We start from the raw sequence: 27,237 nt of genomic DNA on the forward strand, positions 1-27,237 counted from the left end.
AAAAATTCTTTGCAAAATCTAGAATTGTGAAGGTTTATTTTAGTAAGTCGCATAGCCCAGCTGCTTAGCTGAGCCGACTTTAAGTTATTTTATTTTATTTTATTTTTATTTATTTAACTATTTTACTTATTTGATTATTTATTTTTTTTAAAGATATTTTTATAAAAACATATTTAAATAAAAGCCTTACTAATAAATTAGAAGGCAATCATTTTTTAAAAAAATAGGGTTTTACCAACATATTAGAAAGCCTTAGAAACTTTTTTATTTTAAAAAAATAAAAATAAAAAGTCTTATCAACAGATTGGAAGACTAATATTTTATTTTCAAAATAAAATTTTACCAACATATTGGAAAGACTTGTAATTTTCTAAAAAAAATCAAGTTTTAAAAAATAATAAAATAATATTTTTTGTCTTATTGCATAAAATCCTACCAATAGATTGGAGGATAATTTTCAACAAAAAATTTTACCAACAGATTAGAGGATATTTCTGATTATAAATCCGATTTATAAGTATTTATTTCTAGAAACAAAATTAAGTGAATCTAAAAACAGAACCTCTTCAAAACGTGACAAATAGTCTATTTAAATACTCTTAAAGTGAGAAAATATCTTAAATTATTACCTATATATTGGAGTAATTTAAGAAAAATTTTTAATATTAAAATTATTTGGTAAATTATAAATATATTTTAAAGTTTTGATAATTTGAAATCAAACTATAACATTTTTTGAATAGACGTTGTGAGGATGTTATAACATTCTTTAAGCATAACTGCACTCCTGAATCTAAACTTTAGTTTTGTGGATTATAATTTACTATTTAAAAATACCTAAATCAATGTTAGGACTCCTTTTTAAATATGACATATTCAATTAGATAATCAATTACACTTTAACAAAAAAGATTGATGGCGATTCTTTTAATCTATGTCTAATGATAGATCCATGAATCTATATATTATGACATTAGTAAGTTATTAAAGCCTAACAGTAGTCATATATAAAAAAGAATCAATTAATCCTTAATTAGATATCCCATTTTAAATTCCAAAGTTCTTATGCATATGCAACCAAACATATTTTTGATGCGTGCCAAAAATTAATGAACATAGCAAGAAGATAACAGAAGAAGAACGAAGTAGGAAGAAGCATAATAGACAGAAGAGAGAGAAGAAGAAGAAAATTCTTCACAACCCTATGCTCCAACATATTCTTGGAGTCTGAACACCTGTAAAATCAATGTATACTCAAATTTCTTCGACCTAATTAAAGAATAGAATAGAGATGCCAGTTTCCAGTTTTCTCTCAATCGGCCTGGTGGATATAAGCATTGACTTGCCTCTTAATTCACCTCACTGTAATCATCTAGTTTATCATTTTTTCTGGTGTTTGATTTGTTTTTTAACTGACGAGTAGTGTATTGAGATTGACCAGCTCAGTATTTCTCCAAATCAACTCCCAACGGTGGCCATCATCAACCTTTCAATTGCATCCAAATTCCTTAGTATCTATCATGCAGAATAAAAGAATTGATTAAAAGAGCAAGCTTCTTAACACATATGATTACCATCTAAAGAATCTATCAGTTCGATTCGGAGCTCTTTTGAAACAATCGAAAAGAATAACGCAGTAATAAATAAAATTGTTGGGATTTAGAGAGACCCACGACCTATATGTCTCCCTTGAGAGCTTGAAAAAGAATTGAAGATTGTTGACAGGACAGTAGAGCACTTATTTGATCTGTTTACTTCATGTATCGTTTTCAAATAGTCAATTTTATCCTGATTAATATATCTGTGCATGTGCTATATGTATTAACCAGTCCCTTGTTCATAACAGCTGGGTTTCTTCTTGTAGCCTGGCCTACTTCTTGATTATAATTTGACTTAGTGCTTGCGTTCTGGAGCTTATGTATATGTGTGTGTGTGTGTGTGTGTGTGTGTGTGTGTGTGTGTGTGTGTATATCATTTGCTTGCTCAATGTGTACCAATAGGTTTACATTATAGGCGAAGATGGCACGATGCGTGGTGCTAAAAGGATATTTGAGGAGATTCGCAGTCGGAAATTGATAGTCGGAGTTGCTGGAATTCCGAAAACCGTTGACAATGATGTGGGCATAATTGATAGATAATTTGGGTTCCAGACAGCCGTAGCAATGGCCCAGCAAGCAATCCATGCAGCTCATGTGGAGGCAGAGAGCGCAGTGAATGGAACTTGTTCAGTAAAGCTAATGGGTCGACGCACCTGGCATATAACCCTTCATGCAACATTGAGCAGCCGTGATGTGGACTGCTGTTTAATTCCTGAAATTGAATTTTACTTGGAAGGCGAGGGAGGGCTATTTGAGTTTCTTGAACAAAGGCTGGAAGAAAACGGGCACGCAGTGCTGGTTATTGCTGAAGGGGCAGGGCAGGATTTGATACCCAGAAAGAAGAAAGGGATAAGTCTGGCAACTTGGTTTCCCTGGATGTTGGTGCGTGGTTGAAGTCAGAGCTCAACAAATGGTGGGACAGACACCACCCAAAACAGTTGTTTACGGTGAGGTATATAGATCCTACTTACATGATAAGAGCAGTTCCGGCCAATGTTACCAATAACTTGTACCGTACACTTCTGGCTCACTCAGCAATTCATGGGGTAATGGCTGGGTATACTGGTTTTGTCTCTGGTCCTGTTAACGGCAAAGAATGAAGTGAACACTAAGGACCATAAATGGGCATGGGTCAGATCTGTAACCAATCAGCCTGATTTTGTCAAGTCCTAGCCGAATTATTGCCACAGCTTACCTGTATCAACGTTACAATATGCGTTCATGTACTTAGTATTCACTACAGATGTTTTCTTTTTTCAAGCATATCAATTACAATTTGTAGAAGTTGCCGCAATAAAATCTATCCCCCACTGGCACAAACTGATCACAATTTTATTTTTTCCTTTATCCCTCTTTCTAATCAAGAATCAGAGTCAAATGTGCTAATCAGAGTCTAATTCGTACCGTGCAAATGAATGGATAAAAAGGAAAAGGAAAGTGAATTTTATTTCTATCCCTTTTTTCATTTTACGGATATATACAAATAAGTGCAAAGTCAACAGAGTAGAAAAAAGTAATAAATAAAGCAAGGAAGATAAGAGAAGATAGCAAACCATCCAACTAGTGTTTCCATATCAAAGGATTGCTGAGAGGTTCAGTTCTCAAAATATTAACATACCGGTCACACAACGAACACACACCATAAAATAATGCTGCAACAGATAACAATATCTCTATTCAACCACAAATTCACATGATAAGAACCGATGGTTATAATATCCTGCACTAATATCCTGAACGAGGTCCAGCTAATCCCTGATCATGAAAATGGAGGCTACAACCATCAACAACAGGAAGAGGAAATTCCTTTCAAATAAGGCTTCCCCTGAAAAATAAGCACATTCCACACCCCCAAACAGTCAGTCTATCAGACCACATGCACACAGTTTATCAGTACACCCAAAACAATAATCACAACCTATAACCTACTGCAGTAAAATCCCAGAAAAAGCCATCTTACCACAGCTTCCGCGCATGGCATCAGGTGGATTTTTTAAGTTTAGCTAGCTCATCCAGTACATCTTTAAGTGGTTCACTGAGCCCCCTTCTCTTAGCCTAGATCAAGCAATAAAAACTTCAAACTATCTTTTCTTTGTTTTACAACAACTCTCATTCTACTCTCCTTGGGATATAATAAACAATTTCATCCATCAAATAAAAGTATACATACTAGTCATACCTCCAAGGATTGGACAAGTGCAAAAACTTCATCAACAGTTTCTGGACAAGTATTTGCAATCACACAAATCTGCAACAACAATTTGTAACTGAGACAACAGCATGATAGTTTAAAATTAATCACTCAGGTTAAGACCTGATACCTCACTGTAAGAGACATCATATTTTGAAAGAACCCTGAGATTTGAGTTAATGGTTCAACAGGAGATAGAGCACAAAAGACAGATTTCATGTAAAGCAACCAGTGACAACAAAAAAGAAAAAAATGTCTATATAGAAGTGCCATTGAAAAAGGAAAATCAAGGATACTCAAGAACTCGTCTAACAGACTGGGGATTAGTATAATAGCAACCAGTCTTGGCATAACGCAGTCCCAAATCAAATGATCTGAAAAGAGATGATAAGTTAGAGCTATTTGATGAATCCTTCCACATAAGATCAAAAGTTGTAAAAAAGTTCTTACTCAGGGAGCTTAATAGTTGAATCTTCAGAGAGTATAACCATTTGTTCCTGAATGCCTTCTAAGATAATTGCAGCCTCACAATCCATAAGGCACTTAACATTTTTTGGAAGTTCTGCAAATAATGGCAAGGACCTTTCCAATCTAAGCAAAAGCTTCAGATATGAATCTGAAAACCAATACTAATAAAATGAAAAATTAAAAAAAAAAACGAATCTTAAAACCAAGACTAATTTTAAAAAAAAAAAGAAAAGAAAAGAAGAAGATGAATCTTAAAACCAAGGCAAATTAAAAAAAAAAAAAAAAAAAAGAAAGAAAGAACCTATATTTTTACAAAGTGCATGATGAATAGTTGAGAGAAAATAAAAGAAATAACAAGGCCAAAAAAGAACCTATATTTTTACAAAGTGCATGATGAATAGTTGAGAGAAAATAAAAGAAATAACAAGGCCAAAAGAAGAGGAACTACAACAAAGTTCAAGAACCAATCTAAAAATAAATAAAGAAATAAAAATCCAGGTGCCAAAAGAAAACCAGTACGTAACACATGAAGAAAGTTGTAATTACACTATATCAGCACAAAGAAAAGTACTGGCCAGCAAATTGATCTAACAAGAACATTATAAATTGGGGGGAAAACACACAACAAGGCAATTGGAAAGAAAATATGTTCCTTTAGCAATTTAACAGCATAATTTCTAATTCTCCATCACCAAACATTTTTCATGCTTGAAGAAAAGAGGATTACAACTATGAATTCTAGCATACATACTTAGAATAAAAGTGAAAAAGAAAAAGGATTTACTCCCTTGAAAATGGATGTATTGCAGATTATTAAAATGAAAAATACTACGTATCTATACATTGAGTGCCATGGCATGCACACTCACTACAATAAGCAATCTAATTAAAATTCTTAGCAAAGAAGCAATTTTTGTTTTCAAGTCCTACACCTGAAAGCAAGGATTTAAAATGCGGTCATAGCCTTCATGTCGCGTTTATCACAATTACAAACATAACGGATAAGATAACAGTAGTTGTGCTCATCGTGGTTGTGAATTTTTTAAAAAATTTTCACAATTTATCATAAAATAAAGCAAAAGAATAGTTTGATATAATAATATTTATTTATGATATTTAAAGTAATTTATAATATTTTAATCTTACATTTATAGGCTAAAACAAATTTTCACATATTTTAGTTATAATTCAAAATCAATATGCTATAAAATTCATAGATATATTAAAGAAAAGCACACATAATGGTTTTAGCATCCATTATACCGCTATTTGCGGATGCATACACCGATATACCACTATTTGTGTGAATGACAATTCACACCTCCATTGCAGTGAATAACGGTGGCGGACAGCGGGCAAACGCTAAATAGCGGCCGCTATACCGCGTCATGGATGCTATTTAAGTCCATGCCTGAAAGTAGTGTTAATCATTTAACCAAACAATAAATGCAACCTAAATGCTGACTGTAGCAAAGAATTAAATTGGTAAACAAAGAGTAACAAATCCTCAAAAGAAACACATTAGCAGTTAAGGCAAGTAAAAACCCTGTTCAACTCTGAGCTCCAATGACTGTGCTTCTTTTGCCACAGGAGTCTTTCCCCCATTGGCTACCTTGCCTCCTTTTCCTCCCTTGGCCCAGTCACCTTGAATATTATATTATATGCGGTATCAATAAAAACAGGTAATAGCCATAGAAAATATAGTAGTTCTAAAAAAAAAAAAGTTAACCCCTTTACCCCAAAACCCAAGAGCTGATGAAGGGATAGTACCTTTACCAATAGGGGTTGCAAACTTGCCATCGGATTTTGGTGATGAGAAATTAAATTTAAGGTCAGGTGAACCTACAAAAATAGAGAGAGTAGGATTTATAAGGAGAATAAAGATAAAAGAAACAGATGTTCACAGAAGGATAAACTCAAAAGACAAAGGGAAAAAGGACCTTCGGTTCCAAACTGAACTTTCCTTCCTCTCCTTGGTTTTGCTGAATTTTCATCTTTTCCTTCTCAATGACGCCATGGAAGAAGGGTGAGCCAAGAAGATTGGTAAAGGATAACAAAATATTTACAGAAGAAAGAGAAAGAATGCATGCATGCGGAATACGTCTCATGAATCAAAGAAAAATAAGATACAGAAAGAGAAAGAGAAGAAAATCAAACCATGTCTAGCAGTAGCAGAAGCAGGGGTAGATTTGAGAGAAGATTTGGGTGCTGTTTTGGTGGGCAATGAAAACCCTTTGCCTCCCTTCTCCGACATTTGAACCACCAATGTGTAAAATCTATGAATTGGTCATCAAAAATAAACCCACCCACAAACCCACCCATTTTTAAGGCTTTCACTTTTTTCACAAAATTAATCATCAATAAATTCAATAATAATAATGCAATTGCAAACCCACTGCAAAAGATGAATAAAAAATTTTACCCTACAGAAAGAAAACCGGAGAGACAGAAACAGAGAAAGAATTTTGTAGACTGCCGTTGTGTCTTGGACTTCAGTTGATATGGCTTCTTCCTTTGAAAGACCTAAAAGCTATTTGGGGTGTTTTGTTTATATATTTATTTATTTATGTTAAGGCTTTTAAAAAAACGAAAATTAATAATAATAATAACAATAATAATAATAATAATAATAATTCATCTATAACTTAAAATAAATATTGTCTCCATTTTATATTGAATGGACAAATAAGCAATGTAAAAAAAATTAAAGGATAATTTTAAAAAAAGTTTCTCGAGAAACTTCTAAAAAAATTATTAGACGATTTTCACACAAAAACCCATCGGTCATCCGTCAAAACATATTTTTGTCACTTTCAACTTTGAGCCTTTTGAACCACAGGCCACTTACATCACCATTAAAAATCTCAAATCTCTCACGACTTTAGACAACATTTCTTTCCACTATCAGACTCAAAAGGCCACCCTAAAACACAACAAATTCATCAAAGAGAAGCTATAGAAAATAGTTCCAAAAAAATTACACATAAAAAGCAAAAATCCAACGAAGAAAAGCAGTGTCAAAAAGAGTTAAAAAAGCAAAAAAAGAAAGTGGGAAAAGATTTTAGTTTTGAAGACTTTTAGTTGATTTAGAGATATTTTATAGGAAAAAAAAAAAAGAGGTCATTTATGGGTCACAAGCAGCGACAGAAACCACAATGGCACATGATAGCTCATAGTTGCATGAATTTTTGGAGTAATTGAGAACAGTGAAAATGAAAAGTGAAAAGAAGATAGCAACATATCAAAATCTTAAGAGGATCGGATAGAGGAAAAAAGAGATTTTGAGGCTTAAAAGTTTCGGTTTTGATTTTAAATCTAGGCTTTTAGGGTTTTTTTTTTTTTTAAATGAGAGTTTGGAATCGTATACAGAAGGTTAAAATAATCAGTGGTGAAATTTTGAGGACAAACTAGACAATGACGATGACAACAGTAATCTAGCCTAAATTTGAAGTCTGAGAAGAGGCATTGTTGTTTTTAATATAAATGAGATTTTTTTAAGAAGAAAAAGAAACAGGAAAAATGAAAAATGAAGCAAAAAAAAATTAGGGTTTTATAAAGTGTAAAAAAAAATCAAAAGGGTGGAGTGTGTCAACTTAACTCGAACGCCTCTTTTTCTCATAAGTTAATTTTTTTTTTAATTATCTTAACTAACATATAATTTTATCTTCAAGTAAAAGCTAGTGTGACAACTTGTCCAATTAGGATTGAAAGGGAATTTATTATTTACTGAGGATATTTGGTAGAAAAAGAAAAAGAAAGAGGAAGAGTCTAGAAAAAAGATAAAGTTTTGGTTGAAGAAAAAAAAAAGAAAAGGGTTTGGAAAAAGGATAAAGTTAAAAAAAAATGAATTAGGCAATTGAGAAAAACAATTAATAAGGGAATGATTTTCTTTTTTTAAACTCAAGATGAGATTGAATTAGAGTAGATGTAAGAATTCTTCTTCTTTAAGTGGCAAATAATTTCATGAAAAAAAATCAATAGTTTTTTTTTTGATAGATGATTAAAAAAAGCCAAAAAGAAAGAGATATGGAAAGGAAAAAAGGAAGAAGAGGAGACAATTTGATGTCTAACATAGAAGGAGAGGCATGGTGAAAAAAAAGAAAAGAAAAAGAAAAATAAAGCACAACGATGCATCAATTGATGTTTAACAATGTTGGAATCAACCCCATTTTATTCCTTCCATTTGGAAGTAATTTGCTCTTTCTCTACATTTTTATTTATTTATTTTTGGAATTTTAAATTTTTCATGATTGATGAAGGTATGTGTAGCAAAGCCTAAGTGTTTTCATGGCCCTACCTATAGAACTTAATGTCCAATATGGGTGAGGTAAAGTTTTAAATAAAGGTTTACATTGCTCTACTAACGAGGCACACTCTTTTAGCATTTTCACATCACATATCATAGGTAAGAGCAATAGTTCATGGTCTCTTCATTATCTATCCCAAACAAGGTGTTGGTTATTCGTTTGAGCCTTTCGTTAAAGAGTTTGTAATTGTATTAGATATTTAATTTCTACATTTTGGCTCATTTGTTATTCATTAAGCGTTCTTAGTTTGTAAGGATATATATCAATATGAATAAAAAATTTGCCTTGCTTTTTTTTTTTTGGCATGTTGTTTTCATAAAAAAAGTATTATCTTCGAAACATCCAAGGCTTAGAAAGACATGTGAAAGAATTAAAAAGATCCTTCAAGTTCACATGTTTACATTTTGAATGGTGATCTTAATCCCCCATAACTGTTCAAAAGATGGTACATTCTTCAGTTCATTGAACAAACAAATATATCTTGATTTCTTAACTGTTAACTATTGATGTTGAGGTTTTTTTTCATTTAATTTTGTGCAAATGTATTCACTATTAATGTTACAAAGGGGGAATAACATCATTAATGTTGTTTTTGATATGGAACACTCTTTTGAGGTGGCTAAACATACGATGAAAGTTGTAGAAATGTATGGAGAGTACATAAAGCCCTTTAATACGTCAATTCTGATGTTAACCAACCCATAGGAAACTCTTGCATAGTTGTGGCCCTTTAGATGCTTGCAAAAAATGCTTCCTTCTTGAATAAAACATCTTTTGCAATACTTAATTATGTTAAACACACTCAAATGCGCCACCCACTGTAAAAGTAGAGAAATTAGCTTGAAAGTCTTCTTTTAAAAGGTTGATAATAATGTATGAACCCATCATACCAAATTTAAATGACATTGAATCTATTTAAGCATTAATAAACTAGGTCAAAAGTCTATACCTAAACAAGATTGGTCTTTAATTGATGTTCTTTTTACAATCTTTCATATTTATTCAAATTTAAACTTTTTTCATAATTGTAGAAATTGTTACTCCCATTTTAGGTTTATTCCTTTCGTCAAATTATAAAACCTAGTTTATTGCCACTCTTTTATAGTGAGGCTTTTAAAAGGCATATTTTTTTTTATTTTCAAACCTGATAGTGATGTAGATTTCTTATAATTATGCTGACTATTGATTTGTTTTTAAAAAAATTATTTTTCTATCACTCACACGTGCTTTTAAAACTATAATTTATTGTTATGCTTAGTAATTTAGGCATAAAAAATATGCATGGTTTTTTTTAATTCTATTTTTTAACGTGCTTTTTTGGTTTGAATGCTATTTCTTGTGGATATAGTTTTGGCTATTAACAAAACTAGCTTATGTCTGAAAACAAAGAAATTAGGTACTTTTCAATTGAACTTAGATTTTTTTTTACACAACTTCATCATGAAAAAGTTTGTTATAGTTTAAGATGTATGAAAACAGATACATAAGTTTTGTTAGTTAATATTAAATAATGTTATGCTCCATGTTATGGTAAGTTGTTGTTTTATATTGTCTTTTGTTAGCTCTTTTGTTCTATTCATTTTATTCTTTAGTAGAGCTATATTTGTTGATTTTTAAAATGATTTTTATCAACTTTCTATCATATGCTATTTTGTCTTAAAATTTCAATTCCAATAGCTATATTTTTTCAAGCTTAGGCACTATTTTATAAAATTTGAAGGATTGATTTCTTTTATGGCTTTAAGAAATGACTCAATCAAGTAAATTTCATTCTAGGTAAAAATCCAATCATTTGACTGCTTTGTAACTTATTTTTTTATACCCATAATAGACTTTTTTTTTTTGTTGTACAAATTATTTAATGTTGTTTTATTCTATGTGAGCAATTTGTAGACATTATGTTCCACACTTCATGTAATTCCTACATATCAATAGTTATCCATTTTTTTACTTTATATTATGGCATGCAATAGATCTTTATGGTTTTCAAATTAAAAATGTTAAGATGTAAGGTGATGAAGAAATAAAATTTATACAACTTCTTTAAGGTCCAGTATATGTTTATTTGTCTTACTTTGCTTAAATTTATCACTCTTACCTTTTTTCCTTTACTTTTTAATAGACTTGGACAATGTCTCTTTTTGGCTATAGAATAACCATGATTCTATTTGATAAGGGTCTAATTCATACTTTTGTAACAATTCGTTGAAATGATATTGGACTAACCTCGAGGGGTGTTGTTAAAGCAAAAAACCTTTAGGAGGTTCTTAATTTTAGCTATAAGCTTTACTATTTTTCAATTTGCTATTATTTTTCATTGCATGCATGGTGATTTGCTGGATTTTAAGTCTTCAAGCTAGTTTTGAAAGAAAAAAAATAGCTCCCCTTATAGATCTAATGAAAATGGACCAGAAGTGGCCCTAATATGTTTCCTTTTTTTTTTTGGATATTTTCTTTAGAATTTATTTAGCTGTTTTTTATTTTAATTCCAAGTATTTGTTTTTGAATTTCTATGGTAACATCTATTTTATTTTTTTATTTTTATAAGTTTATTTAAAACTGAATAATTCTATTATGTTATTACATTATGATTGTTTTCTTTTAGAGTGTTGATTTTAATAAATATGTTTATAATGTTGTCTTATATAAGGAATTCATTTTTACTTGTTTGAAATGAGTTTTTTTACTTAATTATGTTAGGATTTCTTATAATTATGTTAATTATTAAATTTCTTATAAAATTTTATAAACAAAAAATATAAAAAATTTGCATTTCCTGAAGTTAGAGCAAGAAGTTAGTTGATTTTGGTTATTTTGGTTGATGATACTTCTAGTGAATAGGATGATTAGCGCAGATGTGACATTGGTGATATATGATGCTTGGAAATAGTCTGTTATTGATTTTGCAATAATAACAATAGTTTAGAAAACTCAGATACAAATACAGCTGACCTATAAATATACTATTTAAAATTGTTGTCCCAAAGTCACATTGAGTATATTAATAGGAGATTCATTACACCAAAATAAGATATTTGGAATTAACTTGAAATCACCCCTCTCATCAAATGTTAGAATCCACGCAAAATTTCAGAATATATATTATATACAAATTATTTGTCAAACAATTGCTTAGAATACTTAAATTCAACTTCCTACAAACACTTGGATCAACAAATCGACTGCGAACAAACCAAATTGAGTGGTGAAAGTAGAGTAAAGAAAGGTTTAAATAAGTTTTTTTATTTGTTATGTTTTAAAATTTAGTGTTCCTAACAAAGGATTTGATCTTTATAGGTTATAAAAGCTTTTGAAAAACTAATAGAGAAAAAAAAAGATATAAGAAAAAAGAATAATCAAGTATGTTATATTCGGCTTCATGAACTAATTTTAGAACCTCCATATGCTGATACATTTCACCAAGTAATTATAATAGCACTTAGATTGTGTTTCACTAAGTAATTTCACATCCTACAAGATAAAATTAACATCTATTTGATACATTTCACTAAGTAATTATAATATTACAAAAATTGGTTTTGCATGTGTTTCAAGGAACTATTAACCTTTGATTAAGAACATTTAGATGCTCAGAGAAAATAATTTTCAAATAGTCTTTAAATCAAATTACTCATTTTCAAATCTCTCTAAGCTCTTTTAAAAATTATTATAATGAAAAAATGTGTTGCTTTTTTAATACATTTTCAAAATATTTTTAGCTTAAATATTGAAATTTTTTAGTGCATCTATATATGTTTGTCGGTGATATTTTAAATTTTTTTATATTAATTGTTTATATTTTTATCTTATCTTTTGAATTATTTAAAAACTAACAACTAATAATTTATGTTTATTGATTTCATTTCCAATGATCTTATGGTGCTTTTAGCAATATTTTTATTTATATTATGTTATATTTAAATTAATAACTGAATAAATATAATTTTTTATTAAAAAACTCAAACTTGAGCAAAACCGAGAATGATTGATTTCTAGCAAATTAAATTTTGTTCATTTTGATCATATTTGACTATTTTTAAACCTTTATCTTAACTTTCTTCATTAAAAAAATATAAAAGAGGAAGGTGGGAGATAATGAAGAGAAAATATGAGAAAAAATTAATTGATTTAACATTAATTTTTTTATTAAAAAAAAGTAAGATTTGGAGATATTAGCAGAAAGATGGTAGATATGACAAAATTTGAAAGATTAAAAAAAATTGATTGGATTTCACGCAACAATCTTTAACTTGAAGAAAGAAATAATGGCAGATGGTGAGATAAATCTTTCACTTTTAATCTTTCAATTTTTTTTTTATCAATTTTCTCTCTTTTCTTTCTCTTTACCTACTTTCTCTCTTTTAAACTATTCATTCATCTTTTCTTTTTTTTTTTGTTTTTATTTTTTTAGTTGTGCTCTTCCTTTTTTTTTTTTTGGGTTTGAACAAAAAATGAAAAAAAGAAAAGAACTGACTGAAATATTATAGATTAAAGACATGAAGTTGCAACTGTAGAAATTTTGAAGAAGCGAGAGATGGCTGAAGTAGTGAAAAGGATTGTGGAGTATAAGTTTCGAAGTTGACATGAAGAGAATAAAAGAAAGCACCTGAAGCTATATCTTAGATTTTGGCAAAGCAAAGATGTCAGTAGAATCAAACCCATAACACTATGGAATTCAAAAGCATAACCCACAAGAGAAAATGTTTCAAGCTCGAAAGTTGGAAAAATGATAAGTTTTTTGTCTGAAAGAAATTGGTTTTACCTAATTTAGCAGTATTTTCAATTGAAAAATAGCTAAAATCATAGTGGATATCCCTCTTACCTAGCTGGTGAAAAGCCCATGTGAACATTAGATTTGTTAGATCTTTGCACTTTATCAATAGTTGAGAAAAACTGTTTCAAGCCAGATTTATTGGGTTCTTATTACTATTAGACATGTTGCTTTAAATTGATCTTGGGTTTGTTGTGGTTGTCTGCCTCTTAGGCCATTTCTTTTATTTTTATTATCTTCTATTAACGTAAGAAATGGGAGAGTGAAAGAGAGTCTGAACTAGGAATCCGATAATTCAGGAGTGTAGTTGTATGGTGTCGTTAACTAGGATTAAAGGGTAGTAGGGAAATGTAATCTCTCATTCTCATATGTGTGAAAAATACAAAAATTTGTCCTCTCTCCAGAATTTTCTTCTTCTTCTTTCTTTTCTCTCTATTCTACTTCTTTCTAATATATTCTTCCTTATTCTGTTATCTTCTTATTGAGTTCATTAATTTTTGGCACATATTAATAGTATCAGAGCCTCAATCTTAGCCATAGACGAGGGTGTAAAAACCAGATTTCAGATTGACGACACTCTTCTACATGAACTAATGGAGCATTTGGATTCCAAGTTGGACAATATGTTTGAACAATTGGACAATGCCTTTGAACGGTTGCAAGAAGGAATTCGATCCGACCTATAAAGCTTTAGTTCACAACTTAACCAATTATCTACTAGTTTGGAAAATATCAATGAAATGGTGAGTGATTATGAGATGATCATGGGAAAGAACCAGCAAACTGAACAACAAGTTGAACATAACACTTCTATGGTAATCCTTGTAAATCCTTCTTTTCCTTTGAATCCACTGCTACCAAAATTCATCCTAGACATGCTAATACTTAAAATGTTTAATGAGTTTAATTTTGCTAAATTACATGTTGAAATGGATATTGAGCATGCTAGTTATTCAATTTCTAGTCCTTTTATGTTAAAAAATGTACTGCATTTTGTTGAATGGAATGAGTTTGGGTTTGTTGATGTTGAAAACAATGGAAAATTAGCTAAACCTATCATTTTAGGGGCTGTTGATGTTTGTTGGAAGCTTGAAGGATCCTATTTAAGGATGTGTGTGCTTGAGAATAAGTTGGTTATGGTTAATGATCATTACAGATTTAGACTTCTTGTAATAGGAAAGAGTCATATCAATGGGTGGCAAGTTGTATTGAAACAAATTAATCCTGATTTAGTTAGAATAATTGATGTTCTTTGTTTCGCTGCTAAGATATACGGTTACCATTTGTTTTCATCATCTTTTGTCACCACCACTATACTCTTAGGCTGGAATTTTATGATTTAAAATTGTATTGTTGATATTACTGTTGAGGTATACAAGACACTTATTGGATTGAAAGGTGACACTGCTCATGGTTTGGAATTGATTTATGGAATTCTGAATGAAAGAAATGAAACTACTTCTGTTTTGTCACGGGTTTTTGAGTTTAATGGTGAAAATGTGGTTTGTTTGATCAAGAACTCTACTAGCTTGTTTGGGCCATTTTATACCTTGTATCTCTCTCAAATTCTTATTGATATGCCCACTTTAAAAGATAAAGATAAAGAGGTTATAAGTACATGGGGTGTTCAAAACAACATAGACTTCCTTTCCTTATCTTATAATTTTTGGTCTTGGAGAATTCAATAATGCTAAACCCATTCTTGGTGATGATTGTTCTCTTATTCAAAAGAAGAGAGTGGTTACTGCTCAGTGGTTGTGTGGTACAAGTTCCTCGAGGGTTAGATCTGAGTTTTTAACCAAGCATCACAACCAACATACTACATACTTTCCACTACCATCAAGGGATAGCCATTTGAAGTTTTTCACGATGGTAGGATTGTCAGTGAAGACTTGTTGCTTCTATGATCCAACAACTTGTGGGCTTAATTTCCAAGACTTGTTAGAGGATCTTGTTGTAGCACTAATTGGAGCAATAGTGCTTCTGCATCCGTATGCTCATTAACCCAACCGATGTTGACCCAACTTTCAGGCAATGGGAACAGATCTGTAGTTTATAAGATCAAAAGGGTTATTGCCTTTCTTCAATAGTGCTTACCAGAGATTCGTAAGCTGTAACTTAGACGCTGCTCGTTTGTTTGTTGCAGATGTTGGGAGATGCCTTATAGCTTATAGTTATGCAAGAAACATAGAACTTTATGGGGAGCATGTTGGTGTTCTCAGCATTGTCCGTAAAGCAGCTGATGTTGCAAGCAGGGCTGAGAGCCAATTGAATCTTGTGATTAGGTCTATGTATTCTAATCCACCTATTAATGGTGCATCAATTATAGCCACCATTCCTAAGAATAGTGATATGTACAATGAGTAAAACATTCTGATTAGCAATATATATATATATATATAATAATCTAATAACTAATGCTACTGTTAGTAGTCTACTTCTACCACGAATACAATCACGATGCTACAATGCTAAAGCGAACTTTGATGGTCATTAATAAATGATCCCAATCCCCTGGACCAACCAAGTAGCTTTCCTGAATCAAATTATCCACCGTTATATATGGTTTTTTTAGAACAGAAAAAAAATGATTGTATACATTCTTTTATGGATTTATATATTCTTATATAGATTTATAATTGATGCCTATTTAGTATATAAATACTAAACATTCGGTGAATAACACATTTAATATAAAAATAAATTTTAAATATAATTAAAATATTAAATGTATTTATTTTTTAAATTTTAAAATTAAATTTTTTTATAAAATATTTGATTTTAATGTATAACATTTATGTATTGACATTATATTATTATATTAAATATAAATTCTTTCTAATCCTGTAATAATTAATGTAAAAAAACAAAACCCTCGGCGCTTAGAATTTCTTCCGAACAGAATCTGTCTTCCGTTTATGATTCTTATTTCTTCTAGTTCTACTAGTATACAAGTAATTTAATTACAAGTAACCTATATGATCTTGAAGTAGGCTTCTATCTATCCGAAAAAACAGAGTTTATCTTTGTATAAAACAAGGGAAGCAGGTGCACGTGCAACTGATAATATAAATTACAACAACCCTTTAAATTTTAAGCACCGATAAGGGAAGTTTAAACCTCATCACCTGCACCTTTGAGCGTAATAATGTGGTTCCCAAAGCTTTTACTTTGCTTCCATTGTTCGCTATATTCTTTTTCATACTCCAAGCATCCGCATTTGCGATCAAAAAGGTGAAATAGTAGTAAAATACTTTCTTCTCCTTGCAGCATAAATCTGAAATTAGTGTTTTCAGTTAATTTTCTGATTCCATAAGTTCTAACTGAGCTGAGCTCTTTTCCTTTTTTCTTTTTTGTCCATTGATGAAGAAATACATAGTCTACTTGGGGTCGCATGCACATGGCCCACAATTATCAGAAGCTGATCTTAAACTAGCGACTCATTCTCTTTATAATCTCCTTGGATCATTCTTGGGAAGGTACGCCTTCTGGTGTTGATATACTGATCTGAAATGCTCACGCTGCATGTTTTTTCACTTAATTTGTTGTTTACACGTACTAAGGAGAAGGTCAGAAAAGCCATCTTTTTTTTCGTACAAAACAACCATTAACCGCTTTGCTGCCACCCTTGAGGAGGAGGAGACCGCTGAGATTGCAAGTAATAACGTATTGATATTCACTTTGGCCGTATTGTAGACATCTTAAGTGCATTGGGACGTAATTCCTGTTTGATATATAATTAACAAAATTACAACTAGAATTAATATATTTCATTGAATAACAGAGCGAGTATTTATATATATATATATATATATATAAATATATCTCTCTAACTCTAATAACGCCCTAACTTCTAATAGAAGCAGATACTTTTCAGATAATGTTAATTTTGCATGCAGAGCATCCTGAAGTTGTGTTAGTTTTTCCAAACCAAGGAAGGCAATTGCACACGAGCCGTTCATGGGAATTCATGTCCCTCGAGAACAATGGGGTGATTCCCGGTTCCTTGTGAAAGAAAGCCAGTTTTGGTGAAGATGCAATCGTAGCAAACCTGGACTGGGGTAATTACCATTCTTTTTTTCTTTTCACTTCATCTCATCCAAGATCCTCTGTCTTTCTGATCTTAATCTTATTCGTGTTTGGAGAAACATAAAAGGTAGGAAAAAAAAAAAAAACCAAATATCCAAATGGAAATTTGGAGCTAGCAAGGGACAAATCAGCACATAAAAAGACAAAAAGTGTCTCCTAGGTGGACGTAGACGCGTCCCATTAATAATATCTTGGATTTTGTTCGTCTGCTTCTTCTTTTCATATTTATATCCCTTAATTAAATAGGATTGTTTTAGGCATTTGGCCGAATCAAAGAGTTTTAGTAACAAAGGGTTTGGACCTGTTCCTTCCAGGTGGAATGGTGGATGCCATAATGACTCTAAGGCTGCGGTTCCTTTCAACAGTTAAGCTTGCCAATAGTTATTGGCAAATGAGCTGAGTTCCGGCTTATAATTATATTGATAAATTGATAAATATTGAGATTTTATCAATTTATCAATTGTCATGACTATTCATTGGGTAAAAAAAAAAAAAAATTCATCAGCTATGATTGATTTGATTTCAATTGGATTTTCTATTCGATATGTATAATTATGTTAATCTTTTTATATAACTGCACTTACCTACCTACTTCTCTGTCAGTTTTAAGCGCTACTAATTACACCTTGCTAAAAAGTAAACACTGATATATAATTTGAGCCTTCCATTCCACCCATCCATATATAATCCAGGTTATGATTAAGATAGGACTAAAAAATCTTTTAATATATTTGATTCAGTTAGTTGCGGCTTCTTTCTTCTTCTTTCTAATTTTGGTAAAGCTACAAGTGGTTCTAGAGTAACTACGTGTCAACACCTAGTTTACTATGGAAAACATTTATATAAAGTTTTTTTGAGTAGAGTTTATGAAGTTTTATTTAAAAAATAATTTAATAAAAAATTTAAATTGATAAATTAATAAAATTTAATGTGAAAATTAATAGTAAGTAAAAAAAATTAAAAAAATTATTTATAATTTAATTTTGATCAACATTTATTTGACAATAAAAATTTTATCAATTTTTTTTATTAAAAATATCTATTTAAAAAATATATAAATTTATTTATTTTTTAAAAATTTTTACACATTCAATTTATACATTAAATCTTTTAATTTATCAATTTTAATTTATTATTTTAATTTATTAGTTAATCATTTTTAATAGAAAATTTCATGATTTTCATCTAAAAAATTTCTATCTAAATTTTTTCGTCTTAACTATTGCCTATTGGTGACCCCGTGCAGGAAGCTCATTGGAGCAAGGTATTTCAACAAAGGTTATCTTTCCGAAGGTGGAAAGCTGAACTATTCTGAAAACTCTGCGCGTGACCATGATGGCCACGGCACTCACACACTGTCAACTGCGGGTGTGAACTTTGTTCTAGGAGCCACAATCCTAGGTGCGGCCAACGGGACTGTCAAAAGTGGCTCGCCTAGAGCACGGGTAGCTGCTTATAAGGAGTGCTGGTCACCACTTAACGGACGTGAATGCTTTGATGCTGATATCATGGCTGGATTTGATATGGCCATACATGACGGGGCAGATGTGATTTCAGTGTCACTCGGTTCTGACGCTAGTGATTACTTGATGGATGGCCTTTCCATTGGGGCATTCCATGCCGTTAAACAAGGTATTATACTTGTACGCTCTGCTGGAAATTCAGGACCTCAGGTTGGATCTGTCTCAAATGTCTCACCCTGGATGATAACTGTTGGAGCCAGCACCTTGGACCGAGAATTTCAAAATTCTGTTGAACTACATAACGGTCTCCAACTTAAGGTTCTTTTGCCCTATCTATGCATAATTTCTTCTCCAGCTAAGCTTGTCATTCCCTCAATATAATTTATTTATCTTCGTATCATTTCTGTTGAACATCAGGGCAAAAGCCTTTCCAAGCCTCTTCCTGAATATAGATTTTATCCACTTATTAGTGGTGCACAGGCCAAAGTTGCCAATGCATCTTCTCGTAATGCGTAAGACAATCTTGTTTCAATCTCCTCTGGAATTTATGATAACGAGCCGCAGTATTAATTGTATTTACATGCTTTTAAGTATTAAGAGCGTGCATAATGATTGTCTTAATGCAGTCCGCTGTGTAAGGAAGGGACGCTTGATCCTGAGAAGATGAAGGGTAAAATTGTAGCAATCCTGAGAGGTAGGGATGGAAGGGTAGCCAAGGGATGGCGAGCAGCACGGGCTGGGGCTGTTGAGATGATTCTATGCAATGACAAGCTCACTGCGAATCAAATTGTAGATGACCTTCATGTCCTTCCAACATCGCATATCAACTATGAGGATGGTCTTTCAGTCTTTGCCTACATCAATTCTTCCGAGTATCACTCGCTTGCTCTTACTCATACAAACATCCACAAACACATCTACTCTATCAATCTAATTATTAGAATTTTTGTTCAGTAATCCTCTGGCATATATCACTGCCACAATGGCACTACTGTATACAGAACCTGCTCCATTTATGGCAGAATTCTCCTCTCAAGGACTAAACAAGATTACATCAGAGATCCTTAAGGTTGAACTGCAAATTCTACTGTTTGTTTTGCATATAAGTATTTCCTTAATTATTTTGTGATTATGCGAATGGTAGAGAAACTTAATATTCTAAGAACGACATTTTCTACGCTGCAACTTGCAATATGTCTTTGTTTGATAATGTTCAGCCTGACATTACGGCACCTGGAGTGGAAATCATAGCTGCCGTCCGTGGAGAAATGGCCCCCACAAAATTTCCCTTTGATGCCCGCAGAATTGCTTTCAATAGGAAATCTGGTACATCAATGTCTTGCCCTCACGTTTCTGGAGTTGCTGATATTCTGAAGACACTTAAGCTCAACTGGAGTCCAGCTGCAATACGATCTGCAATTATGACAACTGGTAAAGCTTTTCAATTTTCTGTCCACGTTATCAATTAGTATATATATCGTATACTAAGTTTCTTTATGAATATCCTGTAATAGCGAGAACAAGAGAAATACTGGAAACCCTGTGGTGAACGGGTCATTCGTTAAGGCATCACCACTTAAGTGTGGTTCTGGACATATCAGACCCAAACGACCGGATCCTGGTTTGGTCTATGACTTGACAGTCGGCGACTATTTGGACTTTCTTTGCGCCATTGGCCACAACCAAACAATGATTAAACTTTTCTTTGAAGGTCCCTACAAATGTCCTATTTGTGCTGGGCCCGATCTTAGGGAACTCCTAGAAAGACAAAAGAAAAGGATGATTAAAGACAAAAGCAAAGAGTGTCCCTTGCGTTTGTATTCTGATGCACAAGTCAAAATAGATGAGGTCAAAAGGAGAGTCATAAAGAGAATTAGGAGTAGGATGAACTTGTTGGGAAATACCACAATACCCACGCGCAGCAACCACACAAAATAACAAGCTCAAATCAAGAATAAGAACACACAAATATATTTGGTTCGGCCCAACTCAAAATGGCCTACTCCAAATCTAATTCACTATCAAATAAGTCTTTACAATTGTGAGACTTTTAGAATGAGAAAAGTCTCCTAAAACTCCTTACTCAAAACTTAACCCAAAACCCAATTACACCCTTTTAATAGCCTACTCACTTAGCTATTCTCTTGGTGTCTAACTCTCTGGGGTTACAAACTAAAACCAAAACATCTTATTTATAAAGGTGAAACCCTTTATACCTTTACTAAACTCCCGATGTGGGATACAAGACAAACTCAAACTTACTGAGATTCAAGGCAAATCCCAACAAATCCTCCCTTGACTTGAATCTCCAAACACTTCAACAGTATCTGCAAAGCTAACATGCTTACCTTTCTTCTTTTCTTTCATCACAGGCATTCCAGCAACTGAGCTTCCATCAAACATGTACAAATGATTGACCCTATTCCCTTGTAGAATCACACTACCATTCTTATACATTTTCAACCAATCATTACTACCATAAAATGTGTACCCCCGAGAAGCTAACTCACCCAAAGCAATCAAATTGTAGTGACAATTTGGTACATACCTTACATGACGAAGTGTCCTAATAACACCATTGTGAGATCTAAGGCGAACACTCCCAATGCCTTGAATCTGCACCTTTTCTTTGTTAGCAACCACAATATCTCCATACTTTTCATTCTCATCCAACTCCACAAAACAACTCTTATCATTGCAAACATGAACTGTAGCAGCTGAATCTAAAACCCAACTTTTATCACTTTTCAAAGTCTGAGTCTCATCCACACAAGTTGTCAAAACAACATCATCATCATCAGACACGACAGCAGCAGTATCACTCTTTTCTTCATCTGATTTCTTCTCATCATTCGCCCTTTTGAAAGCAGCCATATCCCTTCTCAGCTTCCTGCAGCGTACTTGGATATGTCCCTTCTCACCACAATAATAACATTCTATATCACTGTAATCTCTGTCTCTTGACTTAGATCTCCATCTTGATCCATCAATCCTCTTTTGAGTCCTCCCTCGATCAAAACTCTCTACAGCTAGTGTACTCCCCACAGGTGATGAGTTCTGAGCTCCCATAAACCTTTCATTCTCACGCAATAAAGCAGTCACATCATCCAACTTCAAAGTAGACCTGCCTACCAACACAGTCTGAACTAAAGGCCTATAAGACTTGGGCAAAGATGATAGCAAAATTAAAGCCTTCTCTTCATCTTTTAACTCATCAACAGAAATCGCTAGCAATTGAGAAACCAATTTATTAAACTCATTCAGGTGATTATGAAGACTCATACCTTCTTCCATCTTCAGAGAATACAGATCCATCTTCAAACATAATCTATTAGTCAACGACTTCGAAGCATAAATACCTTCAAGCTTATCCCACAAACTCTTTGGAGTACTCTCAGTCAACACACTGTATTTTACCTCTGGAGCTAGCGCCAATCTAATAGCACTAACGACTTTCTTCTGAATCCTATTCCAATTAGCATCAGACATTCCTTCAGGCTTACTACTCTCTAATGCCTGATCCAACCCTTGTTGTACTAACAGATCTTGAATCGTACTTTGCCATAACATAAAATTACTCTTTCCATCAAATAACGGAATCTCAAACTTAGGCATAGACATACCAGACATACCTTCTTCAGACATCTTCAAACACTGCTTCACGATCTCTTGGACCCACGAACTTTAAACCTCGAACCTTGAACCTCGCTCTGATACCACTTGTTGGGAAATACCACAATACCCACGCGCAGCAACCACACAAAATAACAAGCTCAAATCAAGAATAAGAACACACAAATATATTTGGTTCGGCCCAACTCAAAATGGCCTACTCCAAATCTAATTCACTATCAAATAAGTCTTTACAATTGTGAGACTTTTAGAATGAGAAAAGTCTCCTAAAACTCCTTACTCAAAACTTAACCCAAAACCCAATTACACCCTTTTAATAGCCTACTCACTTAGCTATTCTCTTGGTGTCTAACTCTCTGGGGTTACAAACTAAAACCAAAACATCTTATTTATAAAGGTGAAACCCTTTATACCTTTACTAAACTCCCAATGTGGGATACAAGACAAACTCAAACTTACTGAGATTCAAGGCAAATCCCAACAGAACTTGCCTTAATAATGTTTGGACTTTCATATTTATAAATAAGCGATGGGGACCATTAGAGGATAATAAGGACAGTGTTGAGCTAATGTGGAACTGAGTATGTCAAACCGACCTAACATGTCAGGTAGGCACAAATGTTAGAATTATCCCTAGTTGTTTGCTGAAGGCTTCTAACATGTGTACAATCAACACACTTCATATAGGGTAGATAGGTAAAAAGGGAATAATGTGAAATTTAAGTTTTCAAAGCTAAAGTCATAGAAAGGGTCAACATTGGTGGACAATTAGCTTTAAGTCCTGGTCCAACCTTGTAGGGGTCCGATTTCATGTGTATATCTTGCTTGGGATGATCTGATATTAGTGTAGGAGTTCGTCTAGTCGACAAGGGACTTATGTTTTATTTCAAAAGTTTGGATTCAAGTCTTTACTTTAAACTCTAATGATGAACCGAGCATCCGATCTGTCCCAAGGAGATGTCTGGTCTGGCTAATCTAACTTGGGGCTCATCCAATTTGACCGGTATGATAGCATTAAATAAGGAGAGAGGTAGTTTGAGTGAAAAAATTTAAAGAGGGAAAATGAAAAAATGTCTTTCCGTCTTTACTCTAACACATGACATGGTTTATATTGTTCATATAATCTGTAGTGCGACTATATAAAAGGCAATTGGGGCTTTCATTTTTCACCTTTTTGCTTTTTTTACTCTTAGCCTAATCTAAGTTTTTCGATCTTAAAGCTTTTTGGGCTTAAAGTTGTTCTTTTCTTCGCTTTCTTTGGTATGTATTTCAACTATGTTTTCTAGTTTGAGTTTTGGGGAGGCTAAGAGTTTTAGGGTAGAACTTAGAGGGGTCAACTTAGGCAAGATGATGATCGCATGATTTTGTCTGTCATTGGAAGTCGTGATTGCTAGAAAATGGCTTTCTGGTTCAACCTGATGTCCAAAGAAGGGTAGCAGTGAAATAAGAATAATACTCGAGTAAAAAGAGAATAGGTCCTAACAATAGAGGAACTGTCTGCTCAGATAGATTTTGATCTATAGAATCCAACTCTTTTCCCTATCTCTTAGGTCGATTCATCTTCTATAGCCAACCTTTCTTCATCTTTCACTATTTTCCTTTCTGGGGTTTAGCTTCATCAATTTTCTTCTACTTTTACTCTCTCACCAATTGATACTCCCATGGTCACTTCTATTCCACCTCGGTTAGTTCTTATTGAGATTATTTTTTCTTCTAAAGGGTTTTTACCTTGTCTTTCTTCCCTAAAAGTCATGTTGCTTTTAGCCATAATTCAACCTTGGAATCTTCCTCCTATTCAAGAGTTAATAGTCTTTTGACGATGAAGATTTTAATAATGAAGAGGGTTTTGAGGAGGAATATGAGGAAATAAGTACCTCGACTAAGGAAAACGACGATAATGAGGGGGATTTTACGAAGCAGGATGATCTGACTGAGATTTTTATATATACTTGTGACCTCGATATAATCTTCAAAGATGTGATAAGACAACTAAAGGGCAAAGTTAATCTTAAAGACTGCTTTAACATGTCCGCGCTTTGAAAACAACATTCATTTTTCTTAAAAAGGGGTATAGCATATTAATGTTGAACTTCTCATATTGGATCACTGATAGACTACAACCATATTGACTGTCTATATATTGGGATTTATTCGTAGCCAATCTAAGGTTTTCACTTTATTTTTTATTTTTTTTAATTTTTAATTCTTATAATTTAATCATCACATAGCTCACTGCTAATTCTATACGGTACATAGTAGGCTTCATTATTCTTTGTTAACATCTAAAAATTTTTCTCACTTTTTCTTTATTTTGACAATTTTTTTCCCTCATGAAGCACCCCAACGATAAGAGGTGATACTATATAACAGCTTGACCTAATAAAAAATTATTTACCAATTGTCCGAGCTTAATAAAAAATTAGAAGCTACTTTTTCTTTACCTTGAGAAATAAAACATAAATAAAAATGACGAATTAGAGGCTGAGGTTGCTACTGAAGTTGAGACGTGGGAGATAATAAATGGTCCTAACATTTTTGTGGATGCACTAGTGGCTTTCTTTGTCCTAGATCTATCAAATCGAGATAAAATATTAGAACATACCTATAAAGGACCTTGTCTTTGATGCCTATGAGCTTACCTCTCCAGAAGTAATAATGAAATGAAATACTGAGGTAGGTATGGGATAACCTTGTAAGATTTTATTTAACCTGAATTTTATCTAACTTTTAACTCAATTTTACAGAGATGTCTACCGATGAAAACTTTGATTTTACCCTATATCAACAAGCCTCTAGGTCCAAAAAGGGCCAAAAAAAGATTCTACTCAGGGCTCTATCCTTAGAAGGGATAAAATCATTAACCCCTCAGCTCAACACTCTTTAATAGTCTGTAAGACGAAATCTACGAATGGTAGGGATCTCTCCTCAGCATAAACACCTATTCTTGCCAAAAACCAAGGGTTAAAGTCTTCACTTCCACCTTGAAAAATCCCAAGATAAAGGTGTTAAGGCCTAGCTCGAAAAAGATTTTTATAAGGTTGGATTATATTCTTACCGATGACCCTATTAAAAACTTTGACATGGCGAAAAGGTTTTGTAAAGTCATGATCCCTCCCCTTGGTAAGTGTTATCTAACTATGGCTTGGCTTTTTTTATTGTACTTCATTTAACTTAAAGTTTGAGTTCATCCTATGTAGTCTAATAGAAGTTTTCACATCAACCCTTAGACAACACTAGCTAGGCCTTCTACTATGCCTACCTCGCTATGGCTCACCTTTTTAAAGTAAAAAAAGATGTAGTTATTTTGATTGAAAAGCATAAAAAGAGCTCAGATGCTCTAGGCAATGTCAAGTCTAACTTTAGTGCATCTTACAAGAAAGATGCTAAGCAGAGAAAGAAAAATAATGAGCTAAAAAAAGTTGAAAGTTATCTTGGTTGAGAAAGCCTCGGTCGATTCTATGAGAGAGCATACCAAGCTTAAGCTTAATTATGCATAGGTTAAGATAATGAGGCTGAAGTTTGAGTTCAATGCCAATAAAAGGGAAAAAGAAGATCTGAAAAAGAAAGTTGTTAAAGAGTTTAAGGCTTTCAATGAATGCCTCCAGCTAAAGGTGGAATTTTTTAGAAAAAACATGCTCGATGCATTTCAACTGACTAAAGATAAGGTACAATTTAAATTTTTTGACCTCAACCTCGATCTCTTTGATATTGACATCAATAATATTAGATTAAGGCCTCTTTCAAATCAGACCAAGAAAGAGGAAGAAGAAGAAGAGAAAGATGGTGATGATAATGCCATAGATGTTGAGCTCGAAAAAGCTTTGGGTGTCGAGCATGAGGGGGAGGAGGTGGAGAGGTTGAGGTCGTTACTACAGCTTCTACTAATAAGGGTGTTATTTCTACTACTGCTGTTGACGTTGCATGATTCTTTTTCTTTTAACATTTGTAAAATTTTTTATTCTAAATTATTGATGTATTAGGTCAATTTTTGTGATGACCTCGGATATGAATGATCTCTTGACGAATCATTTATTAACAAGTTTTGTACCAATAGAAAATCATATATAAATTTTTGTTCAATTCATTTTAAGTTTCAGTTTAGTTTCACTATTATTTTTTCTTTATTCGCATTTGAGCTTGGCTAATCATGATAACATGAATTTATGCAAGTTTGAGCCCGGTTAAGTAGTCACTTAGAAATATCTCAAATCAAATTAACTTAGGAATTCCTCTAAGTTTTAGGTCAAATTTTGTTAGATCGATTAGGGTATGAGCTCAATGTGAGCATAAGTGCCATCGGCTGACTATAATTTGATTTATATATTCAAGTATAAAGTATAAGCATGAGCTTAGTTTAGTTCAAGCTATTAATAATAGACCTTTAAGTTATTCACATTCCATGTTTTTAGGATAACGTTGCCATTCATATCTTGTAATCTATCAGTTGCGTCATGGATGGTCTCTTTAATTATATATGATTTTTTTCAAGTTGAGGCTAATTTACCACCTCGATCGTCTACTCTTGATGCTCAACTTTTTTAAGTACCAGATCACTTTTCCCGATATGCTTATGTCAAATCTTTTTGTTATAATAGCTAGATACCTTTTATTAATAAGTTACTATCCGTGTCGAGGCTATGTCTCATTGCTCTTCGATGAGGTCTTGTCAACCTTTAGCATTTTCTCATTTCTTATTTTGACCCTAATTCAACCCTTA

General features: G+C 32.7%; 2 protein-coding genes and 2 pseudogenes across 9 annotated transcripts; 3 read left to right on the forward strand and 1 right to left on the reverse strand.

The window, feature by feature from the left end:
* The first annotated feature begins 1,994 nt into the window (after nt 1-1,994).
* On the forward strand, nt 1,995-2,771 carry LOC111274071 (ATP-dependent 6-phosphofructokinase 2-like; annotated as a pseudogene).
* A 372-nt stretch (nt 2,772-3,143) lies between these two features.
* LOC111274070 (DNA-directed RNA polymerases IV and V subunit 4-like) lies at nt 3,144-6,782 on the reverse strand. Of its 8 annotated transcripts, none has more exons than XM_089755427.1 (11): nt 6,680-6,782; nt 6,415-6,533; nt 6,198-6,257; nt 6,034-6,099; nt 5,803-5,901; nt 4,240-4,351; nt 4,086-4,163; nt 3,920-3,953; nt 3,778-3,846; nt 3,559-3,653; nt 3,144-3,423 (listed from the first exon to the last, which is right to left on the reverse strand). In XM_089755427.1, the coding sequence occupies exons 2-10, from the start codon at nt 6,509-6,511 to the stop codon at nt 3,579-3,581; spliced, it is 690 nt and encodes a 229-aa protein (XP_089611553.1). In that variant the 5' UTR covers nt 6,512-6,533; nt 6,680-6,782; the 3' UTR covers nt 3,144-3,423; nt 3,559-3,578. The 8 variants fall into 8 exon arrangements, with proteins under 8 accessions (XP_089611553.1, XP_022714460.2, XP_022714461.2 ...); XM_022858725.2 differs by having other exon boundaries at nt 4,240-4,405; XM_022858726.2 differs by having other exon boundaries at nt 6,028-6,099.
* A 7,293-nt stretch (nt 6,783-14,075) lies between these two features.
* LOC111274298 (aspartate aminotransferase, cytoplasmic pseudogene) lies at nt 14,076-15,702 on the forward strand (annotated as a pseudogene).
* A 996-nt stretch (nt 15,703-16,698) lies between these two features.
* Nucleotides 16,699-20,595, forward strand: LOC111274299 (subtilisin-like protease SBT5.4). Its single transcript, XM_089755167.1, has 9 exons — nt 16,699-16,814; nt 16,899-16,993; nt 17,235-17,343; nt 18,671-19,205; nt 19,305-19,399; nt 19,514-19,759; nt 19,842-19,956; nt 20,105-20,318; nt 20,402-20,595. Exons 1-9 carry the CDS (start codon nt 16,699-16,701, stop codon nt 20,434-20,436), a joined length of 1,560 nt encoding a protein of 519 aa, XP_089611293.1. The 3' UTR covers nt 20,437-20,595.
* The last annotated feature ends 6,642 nt before the right edge of the window (nt 20,596-27,237 follow it).

This window comes from Durio zibethinus, chromosome 26, assembly GCF_047325235.1.
Source record: "Durio zibethinus cultivar Kanyao isolate XHJ-2024 chromosome 26, ASM4732523v1, whole genome shotgun sequence".
NCBI classification, from domain to species: Eukaryota; Viridiplantae; Streptophyta; class Magnoliopsida; order Malvales; family Malvaceae; genus Durio; species Durio zibethinus.